General features: G+C 45.7%; 2 protein-coding genes across 6 annotated transcripts in view; one reads left to right on the top strand and one right to left on the bottom strand.

The window, feature by feature from the left end:
* LOC128409420 (H-2 class I histocompatibility antigen, Q9 alpha chain-like) overlaps positions 1-2454 on the top strand; it is a 69536-nt gene extending 67082 nt beyond the window's left edge. The window contains exons 6-8 of one of the 4 annotated variants that reach the window (XM_053379901.1): positions 241-267; positions 972-1004; positions 1416-2454. In XM_053379901.1, the coding sequence (XP_053235876.1) occupies positions 241-267; positions 972-1004; positions 1416-1426 (71 nt within the window). In that variant the 3' untranslated portion in view covers positions 1427-2454. The remainder of the gene's footprint in view (positions 1-240; positions 268-971; positions 1005-1415) is intronic. The other 3 variants (XR_008329220.1, XM_053379900.1, XM_053379899.1) reach the window with 3 other exon arrangements.
* TAP2 (transporter 2, ATP binding cassette subfamily B member) overlaps positions 1-27521 on the bottom strand; it is a 71659-nt gene extending 44138 nt beyond the window's left edge. The window contains exons 1-12 of one of the 2 annotated variants that reach the window (XM_053379719.1): positions 27409-27521; positions 24398-24898; positions 23097-23211; positions 22629-22759; positions 20761-20966; positions 12035-12232; positions 9836-9964; positions 8193-8381; positions 7535-7708; positions 5833-5992; positions 5314-5450; positions 4808-5042 (exon numbers count right to left, since the gene is read on the bottom strand). In XM_053379719.1, the coding sequence (XP_053235694.1) occupies positions 4851-5042; positions 5314-5450; positions 5833-5992; positions 7535-7708; positions 8193-8381; positions 9836-9964; positions 12035-12232; positions 20761-20966; positions 22629-22759; positions 23097-23211; positions 24398-24887 (2121 nt within the window). In that variant the 5' untranslated portion in view covers positions 24888-24898; positions 27409-27521 and the 3' untranslated portion in view covers positions 4808-4850. Of the gene's footprint in view, positions 1-4807; positions 5043-5313; positions 5451-5832; positions 5993-7534; positions 7709-8192; positions 8382-9835; positions 9965-12034; positions 12233-20760; positions 20967-22628; positions 22760-23096; positions 23228-24397; positions 24899-27408 lie in introns of those variants that run through there. The other variant, XM_053379720.1, reaches the window with a different exon arrangement.
* Positions 27522-27731: the final 210 nt, after the last annotated feature.

Below are 27731 nucleotides of genomic sequence, written 5' to 3'. Positions count from 1 at the left end.
CTGCCTGGTTTCCCCATGTTGATCTTCTGATTTAATTTCCTCAATTTTTTCTACTTCTTTGTAAAATGAGCTCCTTGAAAAGCTCCCCTTCTGGGCTCCCCTTCCTTGGAGGTGTTTGGAAGAGACAAGAGGAGCCTCTGCTGGGAAGGTTTCAGCATTGGAGAGCCAAATGGTTGAAATGGGTTTGGGTGACCTCTAGAGGTCCCTTCCAGCTCTGACCTTCTGCTTTTGTCTTCACAGGGAAACCAGCCTACAAAGCAGCCTCAAGTGAGTGACTCCTCCCTTCTCTCTGTCTGAGATATTTTCCCCCAATATGGATCAGGAACACGTTACAAACAGACAAAAATAAACCTGGTGATGGGCTAGTCCTTAAGCCCAAGACCCTGATGGAAAGCTTAAGCCTGTGTGCTCAGCCTGTCTGTGGACAGCAAGGGGTCCCTTGAGGCCCCTTGCCTCTGGGCTGCCTGTCCCTGAACATCCCCAGATTGAGAGTGATTTGGGATGGGGTTGGAAGGAGGGAGGAGAAGGGCTGGGGGGGGGGGAATCTGTTGGGATACTGCCAGGGAGACAAAGTCCATCATGGCCCCCAAGCTGCCTCCGGACGTCCATCGATCTCCCGTAGACACGCAGTATCATTCAATTAGCGACACGAGCTCCAGAAATAGCTTGCCACATTCCAGAGCTCATGCACGCTCTATCAGCAGATAATGCACAGCGAAAGATGCACGCAGGAGAGCATTATTTACAATTTTATTCAGCGTTGGTCAGAAGAAAGAAAACATGACTGCCTGCTTCGGTGTCTCAGGCACAGAGAGAGAAACGAAAGCATAGACACAACAGAAACATCCTGTGAACAGGAAATACGCAGGCTGTGACACAAGCATCCTGCTCCCTTTTAAGGTGGAACGGAAATATCCTAACAGAATCTCCCTCCCCGGGATCCTGACTCCTATGTTTCCTTCCTTTTGCAGCAAGCGACCAGGGGTCTGACAGCTCTGCCAAGGGTAAGTGGGGGTGCAGGTGGGGGCAAAGTGGGGCTCTTGCAGAAGACTCCATGGGGAACATCCCCAAATGGGGAAAAGCTTCTGCTTTCCTGTTACCCACCTTGGGAGTCACATTTTGGGTTCTGAATGAGAGTCACATTTTGGGTGCTGGAAGGGATTTCTCCTTCCAACAGGACTGCTGTGCGTCCTTCCGGTATTCCCCCAAAGTGTGCAGCTTGGCTCACTTGCTGGAGCTGCCCTCTGCAGGCATTTGCTCTGCAGGCCCATTTTGGTGCTGCTCCTAACAGATCTTAGGTCTGATTGAGGCTGGTCTGGACGGCCTTTGGGGTCCCACTAGCTCTGCAATGCTGATGGTCTCACACCATGATGTTGGCTTAATTTTGAAACACTCCTTTTCTTTTTTCCCTTCAGTTGGTGTGTGAGATGAGACCAGAAGGAGCCTGCCCAAGTTTGGCTGCGAACTGCAAAGGCTCAGAGCTCCTGCTGTCCTTTAATGCTGTTTCTGATGTTCCTTAATCCTGGCTCTCAGTCATCCACTCTGACTTCAGCTGTAACTTGTATTTGAGGATAATCATGTTTTTCAGATGGATTTTGGCCAATTTTGCTTTGTAGCTGATTTTCAGAAATGTGCTTGTATTAATCAGAAATGTGCCAGATATACGCAACTAAAAGCTTTTAAAAGGGAAGGGGAGATTGAGCATGACTTGCAGTGATTTTGATGGTTTCTCTTTCTTCTTTGTTGCTGTGGTTCCCTCCACAATCCCTTCCCCAATCTTGTGTCCCTCGCTTGCCATCCAAATGGAAGAAAAGACAACATCTGAGAGCTGCTTTAGGGGTATTATGTAAGAAATGGGCTAAGTTGTTCCTGCCTCTTGGGCAGGTTTAGCCTTTGGCTAAACGGATGTAATGTCTGATTCTGCTGACAGCCAAGGAGGAAGCCAGCAAGGAGAAGAGGCAGGTCAGGAGCTTCATGGCCAGAGTTTGATCTGAAATAACCAGCCCCTTCTTTTGGGCTGCAGGCCTTCAGTTCATGAGACTTGTTGCCTGGTCCCCACAGCCTTCTAGGAGGGGTGACCCACTGGAAGTGGGACCACATGAACTCTTCCAAGTAAACTAGTTTTGTTGCCTTCAATTTGCATAATTGTTATCTCACACATTCTTGCTTTTTCACCTGTGGTCGGTTGAGGATCATACTTTGCCTCTCTGCGGTTCCCTCCATATGATTCCCGCCATCTTCCTTCCCTTCTCATAGATTGGCATTCCTTCAGGAAACTCTTTCTTAGAAATAAGAATGCAATAACTTTTTTAGACCTCCAGGGGCCGCAGGACTCTTCTTGCCCAACCCAATGGATTTGCTGCATCTTGCTTTGAAGACACTGGATGTAATTATTATTATTATTACTCCTTTTGTAATATCTGTTTGACTGAAATAAATAAGAGTGCCCCCCTTCTTCCTTAGTAGTTCTTTCCCTCTTATCCAGAGATTTTGAGGTTCTGAGAATATTCACAGACTCTGGCAGGGAGGTGCCAATAATTGGTCTTCCATTGCAAAATGGCTGAAGAACAAGTGTCCAAAGTGAGATGGGGATATAATCTGTGGTTTTGCAGGGGTGGGCTTAAGTTACATGAGGCCGCTGTGTTGCTGAAGCCAAGAGGGTGTGAAGTCTGCTCAGGGCCTGGATGGGGAACCACCTGGATGCTGCCTTTGGTTCCAGGACGGAAGAAAGGAGGGTTGGGAATATAATAAAAGGAATGTGCAGATATCTGATCTGGGGCAGGGGGTGGTGGGAGATGACCAAGGTGGAGTTGCCCCGAAAGTCCGCAAACCCAGGAGGAAGTTCTCCCATGGAGGTGAAAAGATGCCCAAAATATTTATTTTAAATTTTTATCCCACTCTTCCTCCCAAAGGAGCTCAGGGCAGCAAACATCAAAATGTTAAAAGCAATACCATTTAAAAGATTTGAATTATTAAAATTTAAAATAAGATAATTTAAAACAAATTAAGGCACCCTAAAATGACCCTTCCTGTTAAGAACCTAAGAGGAGCTTCCTGGATGAATCAGACCAATGGCCCATCTGGTCCAGCCTCCTCAATGGGAAGCGCACAAGCAAGTCATGGGGACTCTGCCCAGGAGAGATTACCAGCACCTTGTGTTCAGAAGCATGCTGCCTCCGTAACTCCTTTTGGGGTTGCCATGGACAGAATTACGGCTGGGGAATATCTGGTTTTCAACGTCATGATATACCGCCAGCTAAACATTGCAATATATTGATATATCACAATGTCTGAAATAAGGATGGAGCTATGTAGAGGCATCAGCTGGCTTCACGGTTTTTTCTGCATTTTCGGATAGCACACTCTAGGCAGCTCCCAACAGAATATTAACAACATGATAAAATATCAAACATTAAAAACTTCCCTAAACAGGGCTGCCTTCAGATGTCTCCTAAAAGTCAGATAGTTGTTTATTTCCTTGACATCTGATGGGAGGGCGTTCCACAGGGCGGGCACCACCACCGAGAAGGCCCTCTGCCTGGTTCCCTGTAACCTCACTTCTCGCAGGGAGGAAACTGCCACAAGGCCCTCGGTGCTGGACCTCAGTGTCCGGGCAGAATGATGGGGGTGGAGATGCCCCTTCAGGTATACTGGGCCGAGGCCGTTTATGTCAGAAATACATTGCTAGGTCAAAAATTATGAAACTGATATGATACGAACTTCAGAATGGTTTTTGGATGGTATATTGCCCAGCCTTGGACAGCACCTGTCAGCTACCCAACACCTGGGTAAACAGGAATGTCTTTCAGCGTCTCCAGGAAGTGAATAAATGGATTCATCTCTTGGTAATTTTGTTGTAGCTAAAGGTTCTGAGTTCCATCTTTGGTGTCTCCAGTTAGGGCTGAGATGAGGTTTCCTGCCTGAAGCCCCGGAGGCCTCTGCCAGTCAGTGGACAACACTGAGCTACATGGCCTCACTCTGTATAAGGCAGCTTCTCCTGTTCCCCCCTTGAAAGCAGGATCTCCTCTTGCTGAGGAAACTGGCAGCCATTTGGCAGACCAATGGGTCCTTTAAGCACCCAGATCCTGTGTAGGTCCAGCCCCGGACCAGAGCTCCCTTTGGCCTAATCCAGCAGCCTCTTGTGTTCCCATACCCTAGAAGAGGCATCATTCTGCAACCCCCCAGAGACACAAAATTTCAAACTTCAAAGAGTTATGTGCACACATTTTATTTTACAAAACACTTTCATGCCATCGTAGTCCTGGACAGTCAACAGCAAGAGACCAAAAGTGCCTTAAGATATTTTTACAACATACTCAGAAACACCTAAGACATACGGGACCAAGAGACAGGATTGGGAAAGAAGCCAGACTCCTTATTTAAGCAACTCAAGATGAAATCCTTACCTAGGAGTAAGCCCTATTGAACTCAGTAGGGCTTCTGAGCGGAAGGCTACTTGGAAAGAAGCTTGGGGGGGGGGCTTAAAAATGGGATTTTGGGGGCAAGACTTTCAAAGTCACAGCTTAAGTTCTCCTGGGGCAAATACTGATACTCCAAATTGCCTGCTATTTAACAGCTGCATAGTGATTACAAGGGGTGCTACACAGTTCTTTTCGCACCCCACTTCATTGCTCTCCAAAGTGGGGCTCACACCCACTTTTCTGGCTAAGCCAGAGTTTCTGCACTCAGAAAGGATCAGCCAATTAGGTGAGTCTCCTAGTAGCCCCATCATGGCAGGAATTTGGGGCTGTGGCCCAAGGTCCCACTCAGCAGAAGGCAAACACAGTTAAGCCACACGCACAACCACCTCGAGAGGGGGACCCCAGAAGACCATTCAGCCTGTGCGGAAGTCACTCAGCCTGGCTCCTTTGCACCAGGCGGTAATAGGGGCCCCTCCGGCTCATCAGCTCAGAGTGCGTCCCCTCCTCCACAACCTCCCCACCCTCCAGGACAACGATCCTGTTCGCGTTTTCCACCGTCTGCATCCGGTGAGCGATCACCAGCACCGCCCTGGCCTGGCCGCTCATCAGTGACTGCTGGATCTAGGGGAAGAAGCCAGAAACCCCCTCTTAGATTTGTTTTATTTATTTATTAGGCTTATATCCCAGCCCTCCTCCAAGAAGCTCAAGGTGACGTATATGGGGCTCTTCCTCACAACCCTGCGAGGTAGCCTAGGCTGAGAGGTCACCCAGTGAGCTTCAAGGCTGAGTCGGCATTTGAACCCGCGTCCCTACAATAATATAAAACCGCCACACCCACTCATGACTAACGCTTCTCACGTCAACCACAATTCCCGCCGCCCCCGACACTCACGGCAGCTTCGCTCTCCACATCCAGAGCACTTGTGGCCTCATCCAGCACCAAGACCTTGGGGTTCCGGATCAGGGCCCGGGCGATGGCCAGGCGCTGCTTCTGCCCTGCGGACAGCTGGCCTCCCTTCTCCCCGACATCTGCAGGGAGGCAGGAACCAGAGGGAGGGGTGGAAGAGGGAAAAAGAAAGCCTGGTTGCCAGAGGAGTGGGAGTGGTGGCAGGTGTGCAAAAGGCGAGTCGCAGGTAAAGGAGGATCCCGAACTCCTGGGTTCATTCGATGGGATGCAGTGAGCAGTTGGGTGGAGGGTCGGGCACAGTGACGAGGAGCTGAGGCTCAGAGTCTGGAATTCTCAATTGTCACAAAAGACTGGAGCCCCACCAATTTTCCTGGAGGAATTCAGTGGGCCACAGAAATTCATGTTATCTCAGAGAGGGTAAGAATCAGGCCAGCTGCCTTTTCTGGAAGGAGCGTGGAGTTTTGCAGAGACAAAAGGAGACAGGAGGAAAGAGGTTTCACCCACCTGCGGCGAACCCTCCTTCCAGCTCATTGATGAAGCCTAAGGCGTTGGCTTCTCTTGCTGCAGCCGCCACCTTTTCTTGGCTGCAATCCTGCACCCCATAGGCAATATTGTCCCATATGGACCCAGAGAAAAGGACCGGCTCCTGTCCCACCAGCGCCACCTGCAGGCAGAATGAAGTGTGACGACTAGAGAGAAATTGGATTCATTTTGCATTTGAAGCACACTCCACCATATTTGCACCTTCTCAAACAATATGAGAACCGAAACACAGGCGAACCTTCAACATTCACAATTCTCTGAATTTTGCAACCCTGTTTCCCAACTTGAAGCGTTACAAAAATGTGCATAAGAAATGAAGATTTTAGTCAAATCTGCAGACAATAGCATGTTCATTAGGAGAGATTTGCACTGAAATATTGAAAATTTTTCATAAAGATTTTTAAAAGCAAAAGCCACAAATTGCTGCATTAATGTACAGAACTAAATTAAAGCTGGAAAGATGAGAAACTGAGTGAACAGGAAGGGGCAAGTCCTTCCATCTCTTCTCAAGGCTCAACAGCCGCAATTATTCCTTGCAAGCATCTCCTTATGGGAACTCGTCTCTGGTCACCCTCCCCTGGAAAAAAACCACAATTTACAGCTTAAGTACCAGGCTGGGAAGTGTTTGTGTATCACGAAAACTTGGTGGGCATGGCCTTTTGCAACCCACATTTCCTCTCCAGTGCTCAGCCACACCCTGTCGTTTCCTCTTTTGCAAAAGATGCTTCTGTTTTGTGAAAAACAGAACCGCCATCCCCGTGGCACTGACAACTCTCTAACATCCCAAAAATCCTTTGGAACTCCCTGCCAATTGACATCAGGCAGGCGCTTTTGCCGTATTCTTTTCAGCGCTTGCTAAAACATACATGTCCAGGCAACCCTATCAAAATTTGGGGAACACTAACAAGCGTTTCAACCTGGGTTTTGTTTGTTTAGCTTATTGTTGATTTTAATTATTTTTCAATGCTGTAAATAGTTGTTTTCAACTTTTTAAATTGTTTCTTCTTGTTAACTGCTTTGAAGTTTTATTACAAATAAGTGGTATATAAATCTTGTGAGATAAATGAATAATTTGGGAGCCTATGTCCTTTTAAAATGTAGGGTTTTTTGGGGGGGGTTTATTGGGCTGTTGTTTTTATTTGGATTATGGATTTTAAAAAAAACATTTATACTTTTCAGATATATACATTTCACTGATTTTTACAATCATTTTGACATTTTAAAACTTGACTTTCTTCCCCCTCTTTATGCAGTTCCTTAAATTTATTGTTAGTATCTTCTGCCTATCCAAATTAACTTAAGTTACTCATTTATTTATCTTCTTTAAATATATACTCTTATGTAGCTGCAGGTTATTACAATAATCCTGCCGGTGTTTTTATCTGTTTACAATTTATCTGTAAATATTCAATAAACCATTTCCATTCTTTTAATAAAAAAAACTTGTTATCTTGATTTCTTATTCTTCCAGTAGAGTTTTGCCATTTCTGCATCTTCCACAAGGAAGAATGGATTATGGATTGTGTGGTTTTATATTATGATTTTATTCTGAGACCTGAGGGTATACAGCGGAATATAAATTCAATAAATAAAATGAATAATAAATAATGAAGAGGAAACAGGAGTTTGATCTCAGCCACACTTTGTGGGGGCCCCGACTCACCTTGCTGTGCAGGTACTTGTGCTCATAATCCCGGATCGGGACCCCGTCCAGCAGGACCTCCCCAGACTGGGGCTCATAGAAGCGCTCCAGTAGTGCCACGCAGGTGCTCTTCCCACTGCCGTTGAGACCCACCAGCGCCACCACCTCCCTGGGACGGAGCTCAAAGGAGACGTTCTGCGGAGAAGGAGCAAGGAAAGGAGGAAAAACCAGGGCTGTGATTCACCTATGGAACTCACAGCCACCAGACTGCTATAAACCTAGATGGGGTTTGAAAGACCGTTCTAAAATTCCCAGCGTGGTTTTAACAAGCCACTCCTCTCCACAGGGAACTCTGGGAAATGTAGCTCCCTGAGGGGAATAAGGGGTCTCCCAACCACCCTCAGAACCCTTAGCAAACTACAGTTCCCAGGATGCTTTGGGGTAAGCCAGGACTGTTTAAAGTGGTATGATGCTGCTTTGAACCTTTGACCCAAATGGGGTTTTAGGAGGGCTGGCCCACTGCATTGGGAGGTCGGTCAAGGGGGTCCCCGTTCTCATTTAAAGAGACAGGCCTCCCCATGTGGCCATGAAGTCCAGAATCTCAAACTGCCTCCCAGCACCACTGAGCCAAGATTCTCTGCTCCAACATCCTCAGGTGACCAGACTCTTGGCCATGTACCTTTAAGACCTGAAGATCAGGGCGGGAAGGATAGCAGAAGGAGACGTTTCTGAAGGAGACGTGACCCTGGAGGAAGTCTGGGGCCAGTGTCCCCTCAGTGTGAACAGACGGTTCCTGGTGCAGGTAGTCAAACACTTTTTCTGCAGCCCCCACATTGCTGAGCGCATCTCCGTATATGTACATCAGGGTCTGTGAGGGGCGAAAGAGCAAGACGAGGAGGTTTGTCAATATGCTAAACTTATTTCACAATCCCACAATTAGGGGAGTATTCGCTTTATCCTTCTCTTAAATCCAGGGAATGTCTCCTCTGCGGAGAGAAAAAGGGATTTATTTATTTTTTGGTGGTGATATGGACTCTTTAAGAGGCAGAAAATAATTGTCCAAGTTACTCTGCTTGAGAATTAAAGACCGTGAATCTCTATCCGCATAGGGACACCTGGGTCTTTTTGCTCTTCTCATTTCTGGAATTCTGCATGTATCAGGAATATACTGATAAATAAGTATACTTTTCAGATCAATTGTTGGAGACCCAAATCCACAGTCTCATCCAGTCCAGATTTATCTACAGCTACTTTGTGGACAGGGAGGTTATAGAGAGGAGGGTAAAAAGAAAAAACCAAATGGGACATTCTTTCAACGTAGTCTCTTCGGCAACAGCAATTTCCCCTCTCAGTTTCTTTAAAATATAGGGGGGTCAAAGAAATTAAAAAGGATTTTAAGAGATTCAGAGGTTTTGAAGGTTAAAAGTCCTTAAAATAAGGTTTAAATTAAGTTTTCAAAATGTGGAGATATAGCCAACAGGAAATCAGGGCAAGGGCTGCAAGGCTTTGTTAAAACAAATTTACGACGCTGGCTTCACAAAGTTCTGTGGTGCAAATTCCTGGGGTTGCCAGAACACATAAAACAACCTTTCCTTCGAAAAGAGGAATTTTAAAAAGAAAAAGAGGGGAGAGAAGCCAGCAAAGCAAAGCCCTGTCATGTAATTGAAAGGGAATATGCAGAGCTCTGATAAGGTTTAAGGACGCTCTCAAGGTAAATTTCAAAAAATGAAGTATAAACACCGACAAATGGGAAACACTGGCGTGTGAATGCGCCAATTGGAGAACAGCCTTTACCAAAGGTGTCATGGATTTTGAAGATGCTCAAACTCAGGACGAAAGGGAGAAACTAGCTAAAAGGAAGGCACATTTGGCAAACCCTCACCGTGATCAACTCCCGCCCAGAAACCTACGAACTCACTCTTAAGACCATGTTTATGGAAGACAATCTTACTTGGCTATGAGGGATCGCCAGCGAAGAAGACCTTGGCACCAACTTGCTCCTGGCCCTTCAAGCCCAAAATGGGAGTTGCCGGCAGCTCAAGACATTTTGCCACCTGAGGCAGCAAACCTACAGTGCTGCTGCTGATTAGTGTAGTCAATGCTGAACCAAATGGACCAGTGGTCTGACTCAATATAAGACAGTTCCTTGAAGGATGTAGAAGCAGCAGATGGACACAGTATGTGGAGTATGAAGGGAAGGGCAGGAGCATAACACCCATTTAATAAGCTGAAGGCATGACTCCAATTGTGGAATAGCTGGAATGCCATTCAAGGCTGGAATGCCAGCGCTGTTGCAGCCTCCCGGTGCGGATTTTCACCCACCTGTATGTACTCCCCGAAGTCCATCTGGTAGAGGATGAAGGAGAACAAGTTCCCTTGGGTCATGAGGCCAGAACGGATCTGCTGGTACCCAGAGTGAAGCATGATCAGTTTCAGACCCAGCTGCAGGAGCTAGAGAGAGAAATTCGGGGGAAGATGTTGAGGGCCGGCAGCCACCCTGGTAGCCACGTTTGACGGCTTGGCTGTTCTGCTCACCCCTTTCCCCTCCAAGGATGAAATTCAATTCAGTTGGCCTCTAAAGTAAAATCTATCAAATCTGGACTTTCCCGAAACAAGACACAAACCTAAAGACAGGCAGACTTTGAAATTTACACTTCTCCAAATTTGGCAATGCACTGCTCCAGCCAAGCAATGTGTATTAGGAGGAAAGGTTTGCAGAAATGTGCCCATTACAGTGGTACCTATGGATGCGAACAGGATCTGTTCCAGAGCCCCGTTCGCATCCTGAAGCGAATGTAAGATGCGTCTGCGCGTGTTCAGTTCGTGTTTCGCTGCTTCCGCACATGCGCATGGCGTCATTTTGAGTGTCTGCGCATGCACGAGTGGTGAAACCTGGAAGTAACACGCTCCGTTACTTCCGGGTCACCATGGATCGCAACCTGAAAATATTCATCCCGAAGCTACTTCAACCCAAGGTATGACTGTACTTGAAACTGCATATGTTTATTAGGAGAAAGCCACTCTGAAATGCTGAGGAATTCTCACGTGCGTTTCTTAAAAAAGAAAACTCAAAAATCGCTGCAGAAATGTGAAGAACAGAATTTAAGATTGCAAAAAGAGAGAAACCAGGAGAACGGACGTTGACAGATTTTTCTCTCCCTCCCAGGTTCTCCAAGAGTCAAAGATGCACCCAGTTTAAATCAGAATTAAATAGGCCTGTATCCTTTTGGAAAGTTCTACGTGATTTCCCTAGTCCTCTTGTTTCTATTTTGGAGCTTCCGGCTGGGCTATGACAGAGGACCGCTGTGCCCAACCCACTGAAGGCCTTTTGACAAGCAATGCTCAGTTTTAAAAGTTTTTAAAGGAAAAACAGCACTGAGCAGGGAGGTCTTCAGAGTGCACTTAAAGGTCTGAAAGAAAGGGGGCCATGTGCCTCCCACCTAGAAGAGCGTCCCACGTCTGTGGGGTCACCAGCACAAAGGCCCTTTCACCTACCAGCCTGATTTATCCCACTGGTAGGTATATGAGAAGGGATGCGGGTGGCGCTGTGGTCTAAACCACTGAGCCTTGGGCTTGCCGATCAGAAGGTCAGTGGTTCGAATCCCCGCGACGAGGTGAGCTCCCGTTGCTCGCTCCCTGCTCCTGCCAACTTAGCAGTTCAGAAGCACGTCAAAGTGCAAGTAGATAAATAGGTACCGCTCTGGCGGGAAGGTAAACGGCGTTTCCGTGTGCTGCCCTGGTTCGCCAGAAGCGGCTTCGTCATGCTGGCCACATGACCCGGAAGCTGTACGCCGGCTCCCTCGGCCAATAAAGCGAGATGAGCGCCGCAACCCCAGAGTCGGTCACGACTGGACCTAATGGTCAGGGGTCCCTTTACCTTTTTAGGTATATGAGAAGGGATTGTAGGATGTTGAATTCCCCATGTGAGACTGGCCTTGCCTGCCGGTGGGCCTGATTCTGCCCCGTCATACCTCCTCACCCTGTACATCCATAAACAAACTGGCCAGTATGAAGACACTACAAGCAACCTGAAGTGTAGGTGGATTCCTATGAGGCAAGACACAGTGATAACAGCAAGAACCTTTATTAAACTAACAGAACTGGACCACAAGAGCAAAGCAACTGCTTATATACATTTCTGAAGGCCTGGCCCACTCCCTACGTGATTGGCTGTCTATACTTCTAAGCTGCAAATCATGACTCAGAGTTTAAGGCCCAAATCCTGAAATGTTCTGTGGTTGGATATCATGTATCGAATCCGAACACAGGAGCTCAGAATCCTTAGTCCAGACTTGAGCTCAGGCAAACACAGACCACTGAATACATAACACCACCAACGCTCGATATTCCAACGTGAACAGTGACCTTGAAAAAGCTGCCAAGCTGATTGGACAATGGAAGAACGAAAGAAAGGGGTGCCGTTTCCAGAAAGTTCTCCTGCCACAGCTCTCCTTGGGAGGATGCTTGTCCCCTTTCTGACCTCCCCAAGCCTCTCCCCTACACAAGACCCCAAGGACTCACCCGTCTGAGGAGCAAGTAGACAGCCTTCTCCCAATCTCTCCGGTCCTTCAGCCGGTGAGTCTCGGCCAAGGCCGCATCGTAGCGCTCAGACTCCTCCTCCTCAGTGGCGAAACTGCGCACCGTCTCAACGGAGGAGACCGTCTCCCGCACCACCTCCCCAGAACGCGCCAGGGAGTCCTGGATCGCCTGCAGAAGAACCTGGAGAAAGCAAAGGGGAGAGTTTAGGAGCCTGCGCTAAACACCAGAGGGGGGCAGACCACTGGGTTTGGCTGCAAGATCCCATTGCTTCAGGCTATGTGTACACCATTCCTTTAAAGAATGTTCAAAGCCCATTTCCCCCCTCCCAAAAGAACATTGGGAACTGTAGTTTATCCCTCACCCCTAACAAACTACACTTCCCAGGATTCCTTTAGGGGTGTGTGCTTTAGCTTACCTTAACATGTTTGAATGTTGTATTTTAATCTTGTTTTTAAGTTTTATTCATTCAACTTGTTTTTATTATTGCTTGTTAGCTGCCCTGAGCCCAGCCTTGGCTGGGGAGGGTGGGGTATAAATAAAATTTATTATTATTATTATTATTATTATTAACATGAGATTGACAGCAGGGTTCAACAGATTACAACTCCCAGCATCCTTGACCATTGGCCCTGCTGGTTGGGGCTGATGGGAGTTGTAGTCCAACAGTCTCTAGAAGGCACCAGGCTCCTTATCTCTGGTCCACAGCATTACCAAATCCAAAGAGACCAGCAAATCGACCATAACTCCGTTCCATTCCGTTTATTTTAAAATATTTATATACTCCCTGTCATGTAAAAAAACCATCCAGGCAGCATAGAAAAATAAAAAAACCCCAAAAAAGAAAAGAAAAACAAAAACCAAGCAGCAGTGTAAATATGCAATATGCTAAAAACAAACAAATGTAACCAAAGTTTAAAAATCACAACGGCTGGCCTCACAAGCAGAGTCAAACACAAAGGCTCCTTGGGGAAGATCACTTCTCTTTTTTTTAACAATAATTTTTATTAGTTTTCAGTTACAATAATCCAGTGGTAGCCTCATTATAACGTTGCCAAGTCATAATACAAGCACTAATCCCAATCATTCAGGTGCCAAATTATATGATTTAGGTGGCCTCCCAATTGATGGGTTTGATGATGTGCTTTGTTTCGGCGTTCCAAAATCTCATCCATCTCAATTACACTCTAGTCAAAATAACAATCCCTTATTCAACAACTGCAGTATTAACGACATCCACTCGTCTTGACACATTAAATGATTTATAAACCCATAGGTGAAGCATTCAAACTGTATCCTTCTTCCTCCTGTGTGTGTCAGTTATTCCGTCTGTGGTATCCCTTTCTATCCTTGTAAAATGTTATGTCTGTCTATTCCCTAGACTGGTGACTGGGGGCGGCCGCCGAAACCATATAACACCTGTCTTGAAAGACCTACATTGGCTCCCAGTACGTTTCCGAGCACAATTCAAAGTGTTGGTGTTGACCTTTAAAGCCCTAAATGGCCTCGGTCCAGTATACCTGAAGGAGCATCTCCACCCCCATCGTTCTGCCAGGACACTAAGGTCCAGCTCTGAGGGCCTTATGGCAGTTCCCTCACTGCAAGAAGCCAAGTTACAGGGAACCAGGCAGAGGGCCTTCTCGGTGGTGGCACCCGCCCTGTGGAACGCCCTCCCACCAGATGTCAAAGAGAAGAACTATCACCAGACTTTTAGAAGACATCTGAAGGCAGCCCTGTTTAGAGAAGCTTTTAATGTTTGATGCGTTACTGTATTTTAATATTTTGTTGAAAGCCGCCCAGAGTGGCTGGGGAAGCCCTCTAGATGGGTGGGGTATAAATAAAGTATTATTATTATTATTATTATTATTATTATTATTATTATTATTATTATTCCCACTTCTCACATCCACACCATATATTTATAAAGCACCCTTACAGCAGTCACGGCTTCCCCCAGAGTATTCTGGGAATTGTAGCTGGTTAAGGGTGCTTGGGTAGGGACGCGGGTGGCGCTGTGGGTAAAACCTCAGCGCCTAGGACTTGCCGATTGTCAAGTTGGCGGTTCGAATCCCCGTGGCGGGGTGCGCTCCCGTTGCTCGGTCCCTGCTCCTGCCAACCTAGCAGTTCGAAAGCACCCCTGGGTGCAAGTAGATAAATAGGGACCGCTTACCAGTGGGAAGGTAAACGGCGTTCCGTGCGCTGCGCTGGCTCGCCAGATGCAGCTTGTCACGCTGGCCACGTGACCCGGAAGTGTCTGCAGACAGCGCTGCCCCCCGGCCTCTTAAGTGAGATGGGCGCACAACCCTAGAGTCGGACACGACTGGCCCGTACGGGCAGGGGTACCTTTACCTTTACCTTTAAGGGTGCTGGGAGCTGTAGCTCTGTGAGCGGCCTCCGAATAACTCTCCTTGCACTTAGCAAACTATATATATATATTTTTTATAGTATTTTTATTAAACAATTTTTATATTCATACAAACAAAACATACATAAACAAACAGAAGACAAAAAACAAAACAAGAAACAAGTACCATTTCATGTCCTAATTTCTTAAACCTTTCTTCCTCGACTTCCTCGTGCCTCCCGTTTCTGTATTCCAAATTCTAGTCAATTGTTCAGCAAATCTTCCCTTATTTTGCTATAAATTTAAGCTAATCATCCTTATTCTCCTTGTCTTAACCATTACTAATAATAACCATTTACTTTAGTCCAACATCATTCTAACTGTCATTAATTTTATAATATTTCTTTAAATAGTCCTTAAACTTTTTCCATTCTTCTTCCGCCACTTCCTTTCCCTGGTTTCGGATTCTGCTCGTCAATTCTGCCAAGCCCATGTAGTCCATCACCTTCATCTGCCATTCTTCCAGTGTGGGTAGATCCTGTGTCTTCCAGTACTTTGCAATGAGTATTCTAGCTGCTGTTGTAGCATACATAAAAAAAGTTATATCTGTCTTTAACACCCCTTGGCCGACAATGCCCAAGAGAAAGGCCTCTGGTTTCTTAGGGAAGGTATATTTAAATACCTTTTTCAGTTCATTATAAATCATTTCCCAGAATGCCTTAATCTTCGGGCACGTCCACCAGAGGTGAAAAAATGTACCTTCCTTTTCCTTACATTTCCAACATTTATTGTCAGGCAAATGGTAGATCTTTGCAAGCTTGACTGGGGTTATGTACCACCTATAAATCATTTTCATTATATTTTCTCTTAAGGCATTACATGCCGTAAATTTCATCCCGGTGGTCCACAACTTTTCCCAGTCAGCGAACAAAATGTTATGACCAATGTCCTGAGCCCATTTAATCATAGTTGATTTAACCGTTTCATCTTGTGTATTCCATTTCAGCAGCAAGTTATACATTTTTGACAAGTTCTTAGTACTGGATTCTAACAGTTCAGTCTCTAATTTTGATTTTTCCACCTGGAAGCCAATTTTACTGTCCAATTTAAACACTTCATTTATTTGATGGTAATGCAACCAATCTCTCACCTTCCCTTTTAGTTTTTCAAAGCTCTGCAATCTCAATTTGTCCCCTTCCTTTTCCAGAATTTCCCAATATCTTGGCCATTTCGACTCCATATTTAACTTTTTAACTGCCTTAGCTTCCATTGGCGACAACCACCTTGGAGTTTTATTTTCCAGCAAATCTTTATATCTAACCCAGACATTTAATAGTGCTTTTCTGACAATATGGTTTTTAAAACTTTTGTGCGCTTTAACCTTGTCATACCACAGATATGCATGCCACCCAAAAATATTGTTAAAACCTTCCAAATCCAAAATGTCTGTATTTTCAAGAAGTAGCCAATCTTTTAGCCAGCAGAAAGCTGCCGCTTCATAGTACAGTTTAAAGTCTGGCAGGGCAAACCCCCCTCTTTCCTTTGAATCCGTTAATATCTTAAATTTAATTCTGGGCTTCTTGCCCTGCCAGACAAATATAGATATATCTTTTTGCCACTTCTTGAAACAGTCCATTTTATCCATTATTTGTAATGCTTGGAACAAAAACAACATTCTTGGCAATACATTCATTTTTATAACTGCAATTCGGCCTAACAAGGAAAGCTTCAAGTTTGACCAAATCTCCAAATCTTTTTTCACTTCTGTCCAAGTTTTTTCATAATTGTCTTTAAATAAATTCACATTCTTAGCTGTCATATTCACACCCAGGTATTTCACTTTTTTAACCACAATCAACCCCGTCTCATTCTGAAACCTTTCTTTTTCAATCTGTGTTAAATTTTTCTCCAATACCTTAGTTTTTAACTTATTCAGTTTAAATCCTGCCATTTGACCAAACTCTTGAATTATTTCCAAAACTCTTTTCGTACTAGCTTCTGGCTCTTGTAAAGTAAGTACTAGGTCATCTGCAAATGCTCTCAATTTGTATTGTTTAGCTCCGACCTGAACCCCTTTAACCAACTGGTCCTTCCTAATCATATTAAGCAAAACCTCCAGGACCGATATAAAACGTAATGGGGAGATAGGGCACCCCTGACGTGTCCCTTTTTCAATCTTGAACTCTTCTGTTACCACATTATTTACAATTAATTTTGCTTTCTGTTCAGAGTATATTGCACCTATACCATTTTCAAACCCTTGGCCTACCCCCATCCCCCGGAGGTTATTCAACATGAAGCTCCAAGATATATTGTCAAAGGCTTTCTCGGCGTCCACAAATATCAAAACAGCCTTAGTATTTATATTCACTTCCAGCTTCTCCAAAATGTCAATTATATTCCTTACATTATCCGACAAATGCCTTTTCGGGAGAAAGCCCGCTTGGTCCCCATGAATCTCCTCCATCAAAACTCTTTTCAGTCTCTTTGCTAAAACATCAGCAAAGATTTTGTAATCCACATTTAGTAACGAGATGGGTTGGTAGTTCTTAAGTTGGGTCTTTTCAGTCTCTGTCTTTGGTATAAGTGTAATGTAGGCCTCCCTCCACGTGTCTGGTGCCCTTCTCCCCTCAATAATTTCATTGCAGACTTCCTTCAAAGGTTGTATAAGCCCTTCCTTCAAAACTTTGTAATATTTGGAAGTCAATCCATCCGGTCCAGGTGATTTGCCCAACGTCATGTTTTGAATGGCATCTTCTATTTCCTGTGCTGATATCTCCTGGTTCAAAATTGTCTTACTTTCCTGGGAAATCTTTTTCAGCCCATTTTTCTCGAGGAATTGTTGTATATCTGTTTCTTTCTGCGGCCCTTGTGTATACAGTTGTCTAAAGTAGCTCTGAAAACAGTTCCTAATTTCCACTGGGTTGCATATGTTCTTTCCCTCCACTTCTAAGTTTGTTACCGTGTTGAGTTTTTGTCTCTTCTTTATTTGCCAAGCCAATAACTTGCCACATTTATCTGCAGATTCAAAAGTCTTTTGTCTCATTTGTTTAATTTTCCATTCTATTTCTTGATTCATCAGTTCCATATATTGTGTTTGGTACAGTTTAATTTCTCTTAAAATCTCTTGCGATTTTGGCTTCAGTCTTAATTTCCTTTCCCCTTCTTTTATCTTTTCCAAAATTTTCTCTTTCCTCTCGTTTTGCTTTCTTTTCTTTAATGTATTTTGTTGTATCAAAAACCCTCTCATCACGGCTTTACTTGCGTCCCATACTATTCTTTTTTCTACTTTAGTCCTTAAATTGATTTCGAAGTAATCTTTCAGAGTTTTTTGGGCCTTTTTACAAATCTCCTCGTCTCTAAATAAGGTGTCATTCATTCTCCATCTGAAGGAACCAGTTGTTGTTTGCTTCATCACCATCTTTACTGCGTTATGGTCGGAGAGAGTTTTTGGGCAGATTTCCACTTTCTTTATATTCGACGCCATACTGCTAGTCACCCAAATTTGGTCGATCCGAGTCCATGTCATTTTGGCTTCAGAAAAGAAGGTTCCCTCTCTCTCTAATGGGTGTTTTGTTCTCCAAATGTCAATCAAGTCCATATTGTCAGTCATTTCAAAAAAAGTTTTTGGTAGTCTTCCATCTTTTGTAACTACCTGTCTTTGTGCTTTGTCCATATTTGTTGAAACTACTCCATTCATGTCCCCCATCATGATTAATTTGTAATCCATATAGTCCATTAAAGTCTCATGCAACTTCTTTAAAAATTCTGCTTTCCCTTCGTTTGGTGCATATATTCCCACTATCAAAAATTTTTCTCCTTGGAATTGAATTTCAATTGCCAAATATCTTCCTTGGTCATCTTTAAAGATTTGTTTCGGTTGCAGATTTTCCTTTACGTAGATCACCACTCCTCTCTTTTTTACTCTGTCTGAAGATATAAATTCTTGTCCCAGTCTCTTGTTTATTAATAATTTTCTGTGTGCTCTTGTCACATGAGTCTCTTGTAGGCAAATCAAGTCCAATTGGTCTTTCTTTAGAGCATGAAATATATTTTTCCTTTTTCGGGGATTGTTTAGACCGTTACAATTCCAGGTTAGAAGTTGCAAAGCCATGATGGGGTTACTTGCTTCCTCCTACAGCTCCCAGTTGTTGTTCGTCTTTTGTCGGTGGTTCTGTGTCCGTATCTAGTGATCCCTTGCTTGAAGGGTGTCCTTCTCCTGGATAGGTCTCTTTCTGTAGGTCTTCTTCGTGTTCTCCCAGGAACTTGTCTTTATCACTCACTGTTTTTATTCTTCTTTTCTTCCCCTTGTATTTAAAAGACAGGCCTTGGGGAAACTCCCACCTGAATAGTATGTAGTTCCTTTTCAGCAGTGTCACCAAATCCTTGTAATGACCTCTTGCATCCAAAATACTTTTGGGAATGTCTTTAAAGATCTCAATATAAAAATCTTCAATTCGAAGGGTTGTTTGATAGTGCAGGTTCAATATTTTATCTCTCTCTTCCTTGGATCTTAAAGTTATCAAGCAATCTCTGGGTCTATTCTTCTTCTGCCTTATTCCCAACCTAAATACACTCTCTATCTTGAACTCTTCTTCTTTCAGCTCCTGCTTCCAAAAGTCAGAAAACTCTTTTGTCAGGTAATCCACCAAGTTATCTCCTTCCTTTTCCGGCACAAGTCTGATCCTTAAGTTCTTCTCCTTGCGTTGCATATCCTGCGTAGAAAGTGCCAGTTCATACTCATCTAATTTCCTGTACACCGGTGGAAATTTTCCCTCAGCAGCAGTAGCAATTTCCTTAGCTTCCTCAGCTATCTTTCGTGTTGTAGATGAATCTTCCAGTAATTTCCCAATTGCTTCTGCATTGGAGTTCACTTTGTTCCCAAGGTCAGTTATACTTTTAGTATTTAAATCAATTTTCCCAGAGATTTCTTCAATTTTCTTATTTGTTTCAGCACCTTGCTTCTTTAGTTCCTCTAAAGAGTCATTTATTTTCCCCAATGCCTTTGCAAACGCTTCCTCCGAAGACATTATTTTCACTTTTGCCTTTGTGACAGCTGCAGTTCCCGAGGCCCCTGATACAGAGGCCCTTCTTTGCATAGAAAGATCGGCTTTATATTGTCTACCAGATCTCAAAGTTGTTTCTTGTAAGTCTTCTTTCTGTTTACCATCTGCCATAACAAAGTCTTTCACTCAAGGTCATTCCCACACTCTTAAGCTGTCAAAGGAAGAAAGTTCTCAGGCTTTAAATTCCACTTGTTGCTGAAACTATTCACAAATCCTCTAGAGGGCGTAAAGTCAGTTCTTACACTTCAAGTTGTTCCCACACCTTCCAAAAGGCAAAAGCCCTCCTAGTTCCTTTCTTTGTAAAAGATCCAAATCAATAGTATCCTGCAGATAACTTACTATGTAGCAAAATAGAGTGTTTCAAGTTGAGAGTAGCCAAAGTCAATATTACAGTTACTTTCTAACCTTTTTGTAACGACCGTCCTTAGCCGGTTCCTTTCCTCCAGCAGTCCGACCCCCAGGTAGAGGAGCAACGGTAAACAGTTCAATTTCTTTTAAAACAGGCAGGAAATCCCTTTAAAGTCTTCTTCCCCCCCCCTCCTGCCTTCTGGGGAGGGAGTTCTTTACTTGGTGTTGGATTTCTTAGCTCGCAAATTCTCCTGTCAAAAGTTACAGCTTGAATGCCTTTCGCTTTAATCTTGCTGCAGAACGGAAAGCAGACTTCCTTTTTAGTGCTTGTCCGTCTCGGTGCCCAATTTCTTTAATTTTAGCGTCCAATTTTAATATAAGCTCAGTCCTACTCACGGAAAGTTGCTCTTTTTTAATCCAAATTCTCGGGAAGAAGTCAGCGCTCTCCGCTAATGGCGACGCGGCTTCGCTTCGCAGGCTGGGTGAAAGCGACTCTCAGCACCGCTCCACACACCCTCCGCTGATCCTTAGCCTTTAAAAAGGCTATTTCACAACGTCGGGGGGGCGCAAAGGTGCCCGCCGAGTCTCCAGTTCACAGGCTACGCGCCTGTGATTTTTGAGGGTCCTCGCTCCGCCGTGAGCTACGGGACCCGAACCCGCGAAGCAGATCTCTCCCGGAGCTCCGGGAGAAATCCGCCATTAAGCGCTGGCGCTAACCCGGAAGTCCGCACTTAGCAAACTATAGTTCCCGGGAATCTTTGGGGGAAGCCTTGACTGTTAAAATGGGAGGCATTGGTGTTACCCCTCTGATGGGACCCTGCCTCTCGTCCACAGGGAGGGGCTATCTCTCTAAGGTTTGGAAAAGAGGGAACAGCAATCCCTGGCAAGAAGCTCCCCTTTCATTTACTCGCAGCTCCCAGTCTCCCCCCGCCCACCCTCAAGGGCCCCCTCACCTTGTAGCGGGCATCGTAGACCTTCTGGGCCGCCAGCATGACCGGCACCTCAACGAGGGTGAGCAACGTCAGGCGCCACGAGAGGCCAAGCATGAAGGCGCAGAGCCCACAGACCTTGAACAGGCTGCGGAGGAAGACGTTGGCGTTGAGCGGCACCCAGCGGCTCATCATGGTGGTGTCTCTGGAGAGACGGGAGGTCAGGTCTCCTGGGGGGCGAAAGGAGAGGATGCTCAGAGCCGGGAGACTGGAGGGATCAAAAGCGCATTCTAAAAATTCTACAAATATCTCACTATGAAAATACAGTGGGACCTCGGGATGCGAACGGGATCCATTCCGGAGCCCCGTTCGCATCCCGAACAGAACGTAAGACGCGACTGCGCGTGTCGCATTTCGCCACTTCCGCGCATGCGTGTGACGTCATTTTGACCATCTGCGCATGCACGAGCGGCAAAACCCGGAAGTAATGCGCTCCGTTACTTCCGGGTCACCGCGGAGCGCAACCCGAAAGTGCTCAACCTGAAGCGTATTTTTCCCGAGGTATGACTGTAATAATAAAATTTCACTGTTTGACTTCCATTGCTTACACTGCACTTCCTATATACATTTTGAACAAGACTGTAGAATAAACTTGGAAGAAATTCTTCCAACCTTTCTTCTTTTTCTTTTCTCTTTATTTTTTTCTTCCTCTTTTTTGCTTTTCTTCTTTTTTTCTCTTTTGTTCCTTTCTTCATATATATATGTGCTTATTTGAAATATATATGTATGTATGCATTTGCAATATTTTGCTTATAAAGGTAAAGGGACCCCTGACCATTCGGTCCAGTCATGGCCGACTCTGGGGTTGCGGTGCTCATCTGGCTTTATTGACCGAGGGAGCCAGTGTACAGCTTCCGGGTCATGTGGCCAGCAGGACTAAGCCGCTTCTGGCGAACCAGAGCAGAACACGGAAACGTCGTTTACCTTCCCGCTGGAATAGTACCTATTTATCTACTTGCACTTTGACGTGCTTTCAAACTGCTAGGTTGGCAGGAGCAGGGACCGAGCAACGGGAGCTCACCCCGTCGCGGGGATTCGAAACACCAACCTTCTGATCGGCAAGTCCTAGGCTCTGTGGTTTAACCCACAGCGCCACCCGCGTCCCCTTTTGCTTATATTTTTAACAATTGTGTTAAATAAATTAAAATCTTTAAAAGGTGCATTCTAATAAAAAATATTTAAAAAAAAAGCTCCGCCCAAGTTAAGACGGATAACAGCAACAACTGAGGGAAAGAAAGACACAACATCTTGCAAGGACAAGAAGAAACACCTATTTCTCTCAATTGTTGATTGTCGTGACTATTGCTTTCTGTGCATGAGAAAGTAAAAAGAAAAACACTTTTCTAAGAAAAGGATGGAAAGGAGAAATAGTTGGTGGACTAGCAGATGGAGGGATGGAGAGAACGACCGACGGATGCATAAAGTCCTTTGATGAACAGATGACGGAAAGAAGACGCTCTTGGTGAACTAGAACTCCCATCATCCCTGGCCACTGGGCATGCTGGCTGGGGATGATGGGAGTTGGGGTCCCATAATATCCGGAGGGCACCAGGATATTCCTTACCTCTGAACTCGGCAGCAAAAACAAACATGAAAAGCGTTGCCCGCTTGAGTGGCTGAAGCAGGATCTTGGGAGACCCAAGTTCAAATCCTGGAAAGCCTCACATCTTGACTTTCCTCATGGAGCCTCAGTTATGCCACCCATAAAATGGGAATATTTAAGGCCCAATCATAACAGAGGTGTTGCAAGGAGGAACCACCACAAGCGCTCTGTATGTGCACTAGAGGACACTCAGGGAGCTGGCCTGGGTTTGGAGCTAGGGGGCTCTCACCTGTTTTCACCTCCTGGAAGAACGCCAGGTCTTGCCGGACGAGAGAAGAGAAGAGGCGGCTTCGGATCCGGATGATGGCCCGAGAGACGGACATCATGAAGAGTCCCCCACGTGCGCCGGCAGACAGCGAGCTGGAACAGAAATGAAGACTGCTCTACAAAAGGAAACTGTGAATGTGTGAGTCCCACTCTGGAGGGTAGGAATCGAAATGGCAAAATTGGCGCTTCTGCCCGCCCCCCTCCAAGATGTGATCACCTTTTTGAGTCACATTCTGGAAATGTGGGGGCTTTCCTTTGCAGTAGAAAGCAGTTCTCCAAGCACCCCCTTTCCCCCCCAAACAGCTTTCTGAATTCAATTTAATTCCAAAGAAATAATTTAGCTCCCCAGATTATGAGAAAACACCCTAGCCGAGCCTAACCAGGGCTCCTTTGTTTTTTGGGCAGGGGGTGTTGTCAGGAAGAAACCCACCTTCCGAGCGACACCAGGCACATGAAGAAGATGGCGGATGAGAAGGCATCCGAGTCGTACTTCTTGCCCAAGATGTCAATCAAGCGTCCCGTGTAGTAAGGGATGAAGGTTTCACCTGCAGAGAGTTTGTGCTTTGAAGATAGGGAGGGGGGACTCTTTGGAAACAGGAAGAGCCCATTCACCCCGTTGACACCTCCCTGCACAGACAGGCAGAGCTTCTCCAAGATTTCAGGTGGGGGACATGGCTCCATCTGAAATTGAGCTTGGAACCTTCTAACGTTAAACTATGGTCTTTTATTTCCTTTTTTCCGAATTAATTTTTATTCGTTTTCAAACTTATAACACATCAAAACCAAAGTAAACTTAATTTAATACTCCCCCCCAATGGGTTTCCCACTCTCTCAGATATATTCCATTTCTTCCCCTTCTACATGTTACTTATTTTACAGATTTATCTCTAATTTAGGGTTCCCATATTGCAAAAGTTGTTGAGCAAAATCACACATAAAAAAACTATTTTTAAGGAAATTTGCCAAAATCTATCCTTCCTAAATCGGCCCAATCCCGGCTGTGTCCTGGAAATTCCAGACGCATGGCAGCCCTGCTCTAATTAACATCAATTTTCCGGCAAACTCCTCATTCCTCAGCTGTACCTTTACCAACTCATGCATATAGATAAAACAAAATGATATCAAATAACGACGAGTGAGGTTATAGTAATTTAAATCTTTCATTCTTTCCACCCTGCATTATCCCTCATAGTTTCCAGCCTCTGCCTGTTTGTGCGAACCTTTTGAGCGGAGACTCTTCCTTTCCGTACACAAACCAGATTATTTCCTTTCCCTGTTCAGTCTTTGCTATTGAGTTACAACCTCTCAAGGCCATTATTTACATTTCACTGGCAATAAAGCTTTTACAGCCTGTGTGGAAAGGAGGTGTACCATACATACGGTCTTCTATTTCCAAATAATATGTACAGTGGTACCTCAGGTTAAGTACTTAATTTGTTCTGGAGGTCCGTTCTTAACCTGAAACTGTTCTTAACCTGAAGCACCACTTTAGCTAATGGGGCCTCCTGCTGCTGCCGTCCCGCCGGAGCACAATTTCTGTTCTCATCCTGAAGCAAAGTTCTTAACCCGAGGTACTATTTCTGGGTTAGCGGAGTCTGTAACCGGCAGAGTATGTAACCCGAGGTACCACTGTATGTATCTCTCTCTCTCTCTCTCTCTCTCTCTCTCTCTCTCTCTCTCACACACACACACACACACACACACACACACAGGCAAACCAACCCTACTCACAAAGCACAGCCATGGTAAGGAAGAAAAACGCCCCTGCGAGGTAGGACACATCTGGGCGGAAGAGCTTCACCAGCTTCCAGAGGGTGGCCTTGTCTTCGCCTCCCTTGTTCTCCTCCTCCTCCTCCCTTTGCCCCAGGACGTCCCAGATGATGTGGGCCAGAACCACTGCCCCATAGCCCAGCAGGAGCCAGGACCGAGGGGCTGACGACAGCAGGAACGGAGGGTCTCCAAAGCAGCGCCCCACGGCGAGATAGAGGGGCTGCAGCAGGCTCACAGCAGCCAGGCCTGCGAGGGGCATCTGGGAGGGCCAGGCCAGGGAGAGGAGCCCCCGGGCCCCACAGAGAACCAGCAGGCGCAGAGCCGCCTCCAGCCAGGCCGCAGGGACCCCCAGGGAGGCCAAGGCGGAGCGCTGGAGATCTAGCGAGGGGAGGAGGACCATGTCGCACAGGATGAGAGGGACGGCCAGCTTCAAGGGGGCAGGTAGCATCATGGCGGCTGAGTCTGGGGAGAGAAGGAATGGCCAGGTGTAATTAAGAGTCTGAAGTGTGAGAGAGGGTTTGTGTAGGGAGAATCTCAGCAGCCTAACCCACACTTTGCTGCAAGTGATGGGAGACCTGCTCCCTGCTGCAAGGCCCATTTCCACCTGGCCTAGGGGGCAGAGCCCAGACTCACCTTGAAGAGCTAAAAGAGGCTCCTGGGAGGCCACTGGGACGTTGGTGGAACAACTCTTGGGCTGGGGGCAAATGGCAAAAATGTTTAAAACATTTTCCTCTGTTTTGTTTTTGTCGGGTTGGTATTAGTCAAATGTTTACTTGGGGTTGGCGGTTATTTTAAGTAGAACTGTAAACTGTTTATTCTTGTTATTGTTATTGTTGTTGTTGATTTATTGGTTTGTTTGTTGCTTGTACAGGATATTTTGTTTTTTTATGTTTGAGGTTTTGTTGCCCAGAGTGGCTGGGGAAACCCAGCCAGATGGGCAGGATATAAATTTAACACCAACACCAATAATAATAGTAATAATAATAATAATAATAATAATACAGTTGTACCAAGGATCACAAATGCCTTGGCAGTCGAATGTTTTGGCTCCCAAACGCTGCAAACCCGGAAGTGAGTATTTTGGTTGCAAATGTTCTTTGGAACCTGAACGTCCAGCAAGGCTTCCAATTGGCTGCAGGAAGCTCCTGCAGCCAATCAGAAGCTGCACCTTGGTTGTGGAACAGTTGAACGGACTTCCAGATCAGATTCCATTTGAGTTCTGAGGTACGACTGTAATAAGATGTCCTCCCCTCAGATGTCAAGGAAATAAACAACTATCTGACTTTTAGAAGACATCTGAAGGCAGCCCTGTTTAGGGAAGTTTTTAATGTTTGATGTTTTATAGTATTTTTAATAATGTGTTGGGAGCCGCCCAGAGTGGCTGGGGAGAGCCGGCCAGATGGGCGGGGTATAAATAATAAATTATCATCACCATCACCACCATCATCAAAGCTGAGTTCCACCTCCCCATGCAACACTCCCCCCAAAGGGGGAGGGACTGCAACACCCATCAGTGCCAGCCAACATGGACAATGGCTGAGGATGATGGGAGTTGTAGTCCAGGGTACCAGGTTGAGGTTCCTCATCCCTGGCCTAAAGGGATGCCAGGCACAAATCCTACCCTCCAGATGCTTTCTGTCAGTCCCAGTTCCCCATCTGTAAAATGGGCATGGCAGTGACCTCACCAGCAAGTAGCACAATCCTATCTATTCTCACCCAGAAACAACTCCCAGTGTGTTCAATGGAGTCCACTGGGGCCTTGGTGGGTTTTCATGAGAGCAGCTACTGGATAGCTCAGTCGGTAGAGAATGAGACTCTTAATCTCAGAGTTGTGGGTTCGAGACCCACATTGGGCAAAAGATTCCTGCATTGAGGGGGTTGGACTAGATGACCCTCATGGTTCCTTCCAGCCCTGTGATTCTATGACTGTTGAGCACTTTGCAAAATAAAAATTGCACTGTGCTTAAGGAGGAGCCAGACATAAGCTATCCTATGGCACTTAAAGAGCAATCCTAACATCTGTGGGCTACTTTTAAAATGAGGCTGCGTTTTAAATTGCATTTTAACCTGTATTTTAAATTGTTTTTTTCCCTTTTCCTATTATGTTTTTACTGTAATTTTACTGGTGTTAGCCACCCTGAGCCCGGCTCTGGCCGGGGAGGATGGGGTATAAATAAAAATTATGATGATGATGATGATGATTTAAAACAGCATGAACGTCACAGAACTTCAGTTCCCTGGGAAAAGGGATTGATTGTTAAACTCCCCCGGGAACCGAAGTCTCCCAACAACTTTCTGCAGCCTGAAACTACAGTTCCCAGAAGGCTTTGGGAGAGGACACGACTGTTTAAGGCAATATTATACTGTACTGCTTAAATGAATAGTACACATGAGGCCCGTTACTCAGAAGTAAGTCCCTACTGAAATCAAGGGCGCTTACTCTCCAGTAGAGACCTACCTCTGAGTTAGACTGCCCAAGACTGCGCAGAAAGTGATAAAAACCTTTGAAGACCCAAAAGAAGCCACTTTCCTAACTCTGGGGGCTTTTCTAGTTTGGGGCATTTTGCTCCGAAGAGACTGACAGGGCTGCCCTTTCTGGAACCGGGTTCTTTCTTGTAACAGTTATTATTATTTTTTCCATCTCCGATCAGAAAATAAAACTGAAACGGGATGGTTTTAAAAGGTGGGGAAATATTGTGGGGCGAATTTTTATTGTATGTTTGTGTGTGTCCCAGCCCTCCTAAAATGCAGATCCGATCTCAGGGACTACAAATTATTTTACATTAAGTAAACCCCCCCCCAGAAGAAATCAAACATTGCGCGGGAGCCTCTTTTGCAGCATCTCCCCGATTTGCACTGAACCCCTCGCGCTTGATGCACCCCCTCCAGCCAGCACTCCCCCCCCCTTGATGCCCTTATCCTGGGTCTCCCACCCCACAGCCCCCTGGCCTTCCTCCCCCTGCCCGCCTTACCTGCCCTCCGGTCTCCCAGGGAGGAACTGAGCTCTTCTGCGCTCGCGGGGGCTCGAACGGCGCCCACTTTCGCTTTCGAAAGGGGAAATCCAGCCGCTTCCCTTCCCCCGCCCACGCGGCCGCGCTCCCCGCTTCCGCCACCAGAGGGAGCCCGCCGCCTGCGCTTTAGGAAACCTCCATGGCAAGCGGTTCTCAAACTCTTGGCTGACATTTTCAGGAAAAATGTTTGCTCCCGCCGCTCCCAGTTTTTTTATTGATACTGAAGGAAGGTGAGGACAGGTGACCTCACCTAGGCCCGAAGTCACCCCCCACCAAAGCAGGCT

Source organism: Podarcis raffonei, chromosome 2 (assembly GCF_027172205.1).
Source record: "Podarcis raffonei isolate rPodRaf1 chromosome 2, rPodRaf1.pri, whole genome shotgun sequence".
In the NCBI taxonomy this organism is placed as follows: Eukaryota; Metazoa; Chordata; class Lepidosauria; order Squamata; family Lacertidae; genus Podarcis; species Podarcis raffonei.
This window is presented reverse-complemented; position numbering and strand designations above follow the sequence as displayed.